The sequence below is a fragment of the Piliocolobus tephrosceles genome, chromosome 21 (assembly GCF_002776525.5).
Source record: "Piliocolobus tephrosceles isolate RC106 chromosome 21, ASM277652v3, whole genome shotgun sequence".
Lineage (NCBI taxonomy): Eukaryota > Metazoa > Chordata > Mammalia > Primates > Cercopithecidae > Piliocolobus > Piliocolobus tephrosceles.
The window spans coordinates 2770298-2778782 of NC_045454.1; the positions used below are offsets into that span (position 1 = coordinate 2770298).

Genomic DNA, 8485 nt, shown 5'->3' on the forward strand with positions numbered 1-8485 from the left:
CCTCCCAAAGTGCTGGGATTACAGGCGTGAGCCACCGCGCCCGGCCAAGCAGCACTTTTCAATGTGTTATGTGTAGTTACTCCCCACAACTTCTTCACAAGGCAAGTGTTACTCATCTGCACCTGACTGAGGGACAAACATTAGGTAACGAGGTCAAGGCTAGGCAGCCCAGAGGTGACGGCGGGTTATGGATCCTGGGCTGAGTGACTCAGCAGCTTAACCACGGTGCTGTGCTGCCTCCCACTGCTGTGTGGCTGAGACTCAGTTTCCCCAAGAACATCTCTGACCATTTCATCATGCTGCTCCCTGAAAAAGCCACTGTTTGCCGCATGTGGGTAACACACATTTTTAAAACAGTCTTGAAATGGTAGTAAAGTACACAAAACATGAAATGTACTATTGTAATCTGTTTTCATTTTTTAGAGACAGGATCTCGCCCTGTTGTCCAGGCTGGAGTGCAGTGGTGCAGACCTCCTGGGCTTAAGCGATCCTTCTTCTTTAGCCTACTGAGAAGCTGGGACTACAGGTGTGCGTCACCACGCCTAGCTAATTATTTTTGTTTTGTTTTTGTTTGTTTTTACTTTGTTTTACTTTTTTCTTTTTTTACTTTTTTGTTTTGCTTTGTTGCCCAGGTTGGTCTTCAACTCCTGGCCTCAAGCAATCCTCCTACCTCAGCCTCCCAAAGCATTGGGATTATAGGCACGAGCCACTGCACCCACCTTAACCACTTTGAAGTGTGTGATTTGGTGGCACTTGGTGCACTCACAATAGTGTGCAACCATCGCCACTGACTCCAGAACTTTATAATCACTGCCCCACCAAAATAAATACCCATTAAACAGGCACTCCCCATTCTCCTTCTGACCTCAGCCCTGGCAACCACCATTTCACTTTCTGTCCCTGCAAGTTTGAGGATTCTAGGTACCTCATTGAAGTGGACTCATACACGGTGTGGTCTTTGGTGTCTGGTTTCATCACTCAGCACAGTGTCCTCAAGGTTCAGCCACATGGTGGCCTGTGACAGTGCTTCATTCCTTTTCATGGCTGAGTAATACTCCATTGCATGGATAGACTGCATTTTTTAATCCAGTCATCCACTGATAGACTTTTGGGTTGATTCTACCTTTTGCCTGAGGACACACTCTTTTGGTCCACATTCAAAGCCATCTGAACCCCAGTTCTGAGACACCATCTGTCCATGCCCCGCCCCCACCTCCAAACCCCACTTCTACGCAGCTTGAGCCTCAGTGAAACCCAAGACATCCTGATATGAAAAAACAAATTGAAAAATGGTATCCTGCAGCTCACGAGCACATTCTGGGTACCAGGCATGGTTGAAAGTGCTTGACTCACGAGAGTCCCCAAGTCATTGTCCTTGTTTTACAACTGAGAACACTGTGGTAAGACAGGGAGAGTCGCTTGCTCATGGTCACACAGCCAGTCAGGTGCAGAGAATAACATAAGCCCAGCCTGGATCCCCAAACGGTGCTATTAAACAATGCAAACTTGGCCCGGCGTGGTGGCTCAAGCCTGTAGTCCCAGCACTTTGGGAGGCCGAGACGGGCGGATCACGAGGTCAGGAGATCGAGACCATCCTGGCTAACACGGTGAAGCCCTGTCTCTACTAAAAATACAAAAAACTAGCCAGGCGAGGTGGCGGGCGCCTGTAGTCCCAGCAACTCGGGAGGCTGAGGCAGGAGAATGGCGTAAACCCGGGAGGCGGAGCTTGCAGTGAGCTGAGGTCCGGCCACTGCACTCCAGCCTGGGTGACAGAGCAAGACTCCGTCTCAAAAAAAAAAAAAATAAAATAAAATAAAAAAATAAACAATGCAAACTCGAAAGTGTTGAAAACGGCTCAGACTAACGAGGTCCCTGCCTCATCCCTACACTGGAAGTATTATCATTATAATTGTATGGTGTATATATTGTAAGGAAAATAAAATTATGCTAAGAAAGGGAAAGAGGAACTGGCACAGAGTGTGCACTGTGGGCGCCGGTCCTGACGGCACCACCTTCTAGTTCTGTGGGCTTCGGACCCTCACCCCGAGAGGCTCAGCACCCCGGTCTGTACAACGCACATAATAGTTCCAGCCTCATACGCTTGTGAGTAGTAAACAGGATCGTGCACTTGGCAGGATGATTCCCAGCTGGGGAGATTTTGCCCCTCAGGGGACACCTGGCCATGCCTAGAGATATTTTTGGTTGTCAGGACTCAGGGAGGTGGTGGGGAGGCTAATGGTATCTAATGGGGGGAGTCTCGAGATGTAGCTAAACATCCTACAATGCACAGGACACCCCTCCCCCCCACAACAAACAAACTACCCAGCCCCAAATGTTACTCGTCTGGAGGTTGAGAAACGCCCGCTGAATAGAATGTCTGGCACGGGATAAGAGCTCAGCGAGGGGCTGTGAGGACCACCTCATTTACGTTTGCTCTGAACACTCCCATGTCTGCAGGAGGCCCCACTGCCCTGCTCCTTTTGCCCCTTTTCCCGGGTCCTTCTCCAGCCTCCGTCCTCAGGCTGCACTGACAGCACCTCGCAAACTGAAGGCAGACCCAGCCCTGCTCCAGTAACAAGCAAAACCCAAACCCAGGCCGGGGGCGGTGGCTCAAGCCTGTAATCCCAGCACTTTGGGAGGCTGAGACGGGCGGATCACGAGGTCAGGAGATCGAGACCATCCTGGCTAACACGGTGAAACCCCGTCTCTACTAAAAAAAAAAAAATACAAAAAACTAGCCGGGCGAGGTGGCAGGCGCCTGTAGTCCCAGCTACTCGGGAGGCTGAGGCAGGAGAATGGCGTGAACCCGGGAGGCGGAGCTTGCAGTGAGCTGAGATCCAGCCACTGCACTCCAGCCTGGGCGACAGAGCGAGACTCCGTCTCAAAAAAAAAAAAACCCAAACCCAGCAAGAAAATCCCAAACACCTGCCTAAGGGCCCACCTGGTGCGAAGCTCTGTGCTAGGCAATTCACGTGGGTTTTTTCTCTTAGACCCTCATATTAACCCAGGATGCAAGTGGTTCAGTGGAGGCAGCCTGAGTTTTAAGGCAAACGGGCCTGGGTGGGAACTCTTCTCCCATCATCTATAATGTGGGTGTCACTTACCCAAACTCCCTTAGATTCTATCTTCCTACCTGATTGATGGAGATAAGATTTTTTGCTTGAGAACTGAATGATATAAATCAGGGATCAATCAGCATCTTTTTTTCTTTTTTCTGTAAAGTGCCAAATACTAAATATCTTAGGCTTTGAGAGCCAGGTGGTCTCTGCTGCCACTCACTCAATGCTGCCTTTGTGGCCTGAAAGCAGCCACAGACAACACACAGTGAACGGGCATGGCTGTGTTCCAATAAAACTTTATTTACAAAAGCAGTAGACAGCACCATTGTGAATGGGCATGGCTCTGTTCCAATAAAACTGTATCTACAAAAGCAGGTGTCAGGATGTCCACCCACCGATGAATGGGTAAATAAAATGTGTCCATTCATACAATGGAGTGTCATTCAGCCACAAAGGAAGTGCTGACACAGGATACAACATAAATGAGCCTTGAAAACACAGAGCTCAGTGAAAGAAGCTAGACGCAGAGTACACAGGGTATGACTCCATCCCTACGAAATGTCCACAGCAGGCAAGTCCACAGACAGGGAGAGCAGTTTAGCGGTTGCCTAGGGCCACGGGAGACAGGGGGATGAGCCCGGAGGGATGGGGAGTGACTCCTCAGGGGCACTGGGTTTGGAGGCAGCGGCCAACGGGTACACGGTTTCTTTTTTGGGCGATGAAAATGTTCTAAAATTGATTGTGGTGATGGATGCACAGCTTTGTGAATGGGCTAAGAAATACTGTCTTGTACACTTGATGGGTGCATCGTAAGTTATGTAAATTATACGAATATACCAGTCAAGTTGTTATTTAAAAAAAAGGTTCAGAAAACAACAACGGGTGGCGGGATGGAATGTGCCACCCCCGGATAAGTGTGTAGGTGCCTACATTAGAGCATCACAAAATATACGGAAAAAAGGCCCGGCGTGGTGGCTCACGCCTGTAATCCCAGCGCTTTGGGAGGCCGAGGCAGGCGGGTCACCTGAGGTCAGGAGTTCTAGACCAGCCTGGCCAACATGGTGAAACCTCCATCTCTACTAAAAATACAAAAATTAGCTGGGTGTGGTTGTGGGCACCTGTGGTCCCAGCTACTCAGGAGGCTGAGGCAGGAGAATCGCCTGAACCCCGGAGGCAGAGGTTGCAGTGAGCTGAGATTGTGCCACTGCACTCCAGCCTGGGCGACAGTGGGACTCCGTCTGAAAAACAAAACAACAAAAAACCAAAAACAAACGGAGGAGCTGGGAATGGTGTGGCGGCTTCCTTCCCAGCCTCACCTTGCTGCTGTGCAAATCCTGCAAGTCACCGCACGCCCCTCCAACCCACACCATGCAGCCTCTGACTGTCCGCCCTGTTCACTGCTCCGTGTCCTGACTACTCAGCACGACCCACCCAGGGCTCTGCTCTCCTGCGTTCCCATCGCTCTGTCTTCTGATGTTGTGATCTTTCCTTACATGTGGCCTCCTCTTCCATGGCTCCTTGGAACTCCATGCTCTGGGCCTGTCTGCTCCCCTGACCTGTCTTGCCTTCTGCACCCCACCTCCTTCTGGATGGACATCAGAGATCCTAGGTAACACCTCACTCCATGCTTGCCCAGGACTCTGTGGGAAGCTGGTGTGGGAAGGATGCTTTTCAGGGCTGGGCAGGGTGGTGGAAAGCTGAAAGATAGATCTGATGAGCTCATAGCCTCACATCAACTCACAGTCTAAGGGAGGTGGGGAGATGGACAAGGAACAGGCAGTGAAATTACAACAGGAATCCGTGTGGCACGGGAGGGAGGTGGCAGTGGGGACAGTGTGAAGGGGACCACGCGGGCAATCCAGCAGGGCTTCTCGGAGGAGGAGTGGCTTGGGGCGAGCCTGCTGCACCTGCTGGTCTGGAAGTGTTTATCACGCTGTCCCTTTTGACTCACGTTGTATGCCCCTATCTTTCTTAGGCTTGCTGAGCCTCCAAGTACTGCATGGTAAGTCTGGTGACTGTGCTATTTTATGTTCACTCCTGTGCACAGAAATATAGAAGTACTGGCTCTTTCTATGGTGGTGGCGGGGGGCGGGGGGACTTAAATATCATCAGACCTTACACTCTTCATCCCCATCATCATCTGCATCATAAATGTTTAATCTGTTTTTATTTGTCCAACAGATATTAACCAACGTTAGCTCTCCGGTACAAAATCGTATTCTAGGTGTTAGAGATGCAGCAGACGATAAAACAGATAGAAGTCTGTGACCAAGTGGAATGTGTATTCCAATCAGAGGAGAAAAACAAAGAGCAGTAGTTACAGGTCTGCTGGATGCTATTATGTCCTATGGAGACAACAGAGTAATGGAAATGGAAACACAGTGCGGGAAAGTTAAGTTTTTTGGCCAGGCGTGGTGGCTCATGCCTGTAATCCCAGCACTTTGGGAAGCCGAGGCGGGTGGATCACCTGAGGTCAGAAGTTCAAGACCAGCCTGGCCAACATGGTGAAACTCTGTCTCTACTAAAATACAAACACTTATTTTGAAACGAATTTTGTAAAAATACAAAAAATTAGCTGGGCATGGTGGTGTGCACCTGTAATCCCAGTTACTCGGGAGGTTGAGGCAGGAGAATCGCTTGACCCTGGGAAGCAGATGTTGCAGTGAGCCGAGATCGTGCCATTGCACTCCGGCCTGGGAGACAAGATCAAAATTCTGTCTCAGACAAAAAAAACGTTTTTAAAGGGCGATCAGGGAACATGACATTTGAGCAAAGGCTTGAAGAAGAAGGGCAGGTGAGCCAGAGATAACTGGAGGAAAGGCATTCCAGGAAGAGAGAACAGTATATGCAAAGGCCCTGAGGCAAGAGAGTCCCTGGGATCCAGGGATACAAGGAGACTAACTTTATTCTCTCCTCTCCTCATTCGAGGCACCTGGAAGCACTATTTAGAGTTTGGTCTCCATCCACTTCATAATTCACCTGATGGTTCCTTTTCTTTTCTTTTCTCCTCCTCTTTCTCTTCCTCCCTCCCTCCCTTTCTTCCTTTCCTCTTCCTCCTTCTTTTTCTCCTCCTCCTCTTCATTTTTAGAAGAAACAAGTGACTGCAAGGATGAAGGTAAGTGCATGGGGGTTAAGATGTACGGTTAAACCGTACGTAAGATGTACAGTTCCTCATCTATAGGACAATGTGTCCCTTCCGTCTGGGCTGTGATAAAAGCCTTAGAAGAGAAGATTTCAGGTAATCAAGGCCAGGGGCTTTGGTGCCTGAGAGGCTGCCTTCCTGAAGGGCATCCAAAGTCTGCCAGCCACCTGCCCCTTTTATGCTGCCCATGGGCATCAAGGAGACTCAACATACTGAGATGTGAGTGGGAGATATTTTTATCCCAGCTGTTGCTTCTGTGGACTGTGAGTCCTCTCTTCCCCCACCTGGAAATTATCAGGTTAAGTCCTGGGCGACAGGACTGAGGGCCGGAAAACCAGAAAATAGCAGCAAGCCACCAAGTGATCCAGATGGTGGAGATGAGCGCTTTAAAGTAGGTAGAGCCGGGCATGGTGGCAGCACCTGTGGTCCCAGCGACCTGGGAGGCTGAGGTGGGAGGATTATTTGAGCTGCGGAGGTGGAGGCTGCAGTGAGACGTGATTGTGCCACTGCATCCAGCCTGGGTAACTGAGCAAGTCTCAGAAAAAAAAAAAAAATGCCAGAACAACACTAATCCTCTAGCACTACTGACAAGAAAAAATAGAGGAGAAACAACCTGCCAATATTTGGAAGGAAGAAGAGAGCATCACAGCACATCTTGCAGGTAATAAAATAACAATAAGGTGATCACTGGAGAAACTTTATGCCAATAAAATTGAAAGTTTAGATAAAATGGACAAAATCCCAAAAAACCACAAACACAAATTACCAAAAACAAATGAAATGATATAAAAAATCTGGGCTGGGCGCGGTGGCTCACGCCTATAATCCCGGCACTTTGTGAAGGCAGATCATGAGGTCAGGAGGCAGATCGTGAAACCCTGTCTGGTGAAATCCTGTCTCTACTAAAAATACAAAAAAATGAGCCAGGCCTGGTGGCGGGCGCCTGTAGTCCCAGTTACTTGGGAGGCTGAGGCAGGAGAATCACTTGAACCTGGAGGGCAGAGGTTGCAGGGAGCCAAGATCGTGCCACTGCACTCCAGACTGGCAACAGAGCAAGACTCCATCTCAAAAAAAAAAAAAAAAAAACTGAATAATCCTCTATCTATTAAAGAAATGCCATGTGTAATTAAATAGCCTTACCACACACACAAAAGTCTTCCAGGATCAAGATAGCTTTAATAGCGAATTAAAAGGAAGAAATCACACTGATTTTACAGGAAATCTTCCAGAAAATTAAAAACAGTCATTTCCCAACTCGTTTTTAGGACAGAATAACCTTGTTTCAAAGATCTGACAAATATGAAAAAGGAAAATTTCAGGTCACTCTTTCCCATAAATATAGATGCTAAATCCAAGACTAAATATTAGCAAGTCCAATTTGGCAATATACTATATATTATATTAATTATATTATTATATTATATTGATATATATTATATATTAAAGAATCATGACCAAATTCACTTCATTCCAACAATGCAACAATGGTTGCAACAATGGTTTAATAGGTAAAAACCAGTATATGGCATTCCCATTCCCAGCTTATTAACATAAAGGAAAACAAGCATGTTATCATTTCAGTAGATACAGAAAAAGAATATGGTAAGATTTTACAGCTTACATGATGTGTTCTGAGACAGGGTCTAGCTTTGTGGCCCAGGCTGGAGTGCAGTGGTATGATCACGGCTCACTACAACCCTAAACTCCTGGGCTCAAGCGATCCTCCCCTCTACAGTCTCCAAGTAGCTGGGACCACAGGCACGCGACACCACCCCCAGCTTATTTATTAAATTTTTTGTAGAGTTGGGGTCTCCCTGTGTTGCCCAGGCTGGTCTCAAATTCCTGGGCCCAAGTGAGCCTCCTGCCTCAGATTTCCAAAGTGCTGGAATAACAGACGTAAGCCACCATGCCCGGCCTTATTCATGATTAAAAAAAAAAAAAAAAAATCTCAGCTAGCTAGGAGTAGAAGGGAATGTCTTAAAATAATAAGGAATAGCCACCAAAAACTTACAAGGAACAACCTGTTTAAGGTAAAATACAGTTGTCCTTCAGTATCCTCAGGGGTTGGGTCCAGGACCTCCCCGCGGATAGCAAAATTCCTTGATGCTCAAGTCCGTGATATAAAATAGCAGAGTGCTTGCATTTAACCTATGCTCAGCCTCCTGCACACTTTGGATCATCTCTAGATTACTTGTAATACAATGCAAATGCTCCTTAAATAGTTATTATACTGTTATATTTTTGTATTGTTTTCATTGTTGTATTGCTTTTTTTTTTTTTTTTT

The 8485-nt window shown here is 47.6% G+C and overlaps 1 protein-coding gene across 1 annotated transcript in view; it reads left to right on the forward strand.

Moving 5' to 3' along the window:
* Positions 1–8485, forward strand: part of EDDM13 (epididymal protein 13) — a 32677-nt gene that overhangs the window by 19577 nt on the left and 4615 nt on the right. Inside the window, exons 2-3 of the mRNA XM_031934877.1 lie at positions 5035–5061; positions 6148–6174. Coding sequence (XP_031790737.1) covers positions 5035–5061; positions 6148–6174 — 54 coding nt within the window. The remainder of the gene's footprint in view (positions 1–5034; positions 5062–6147; positions 6175–8485) is intronic.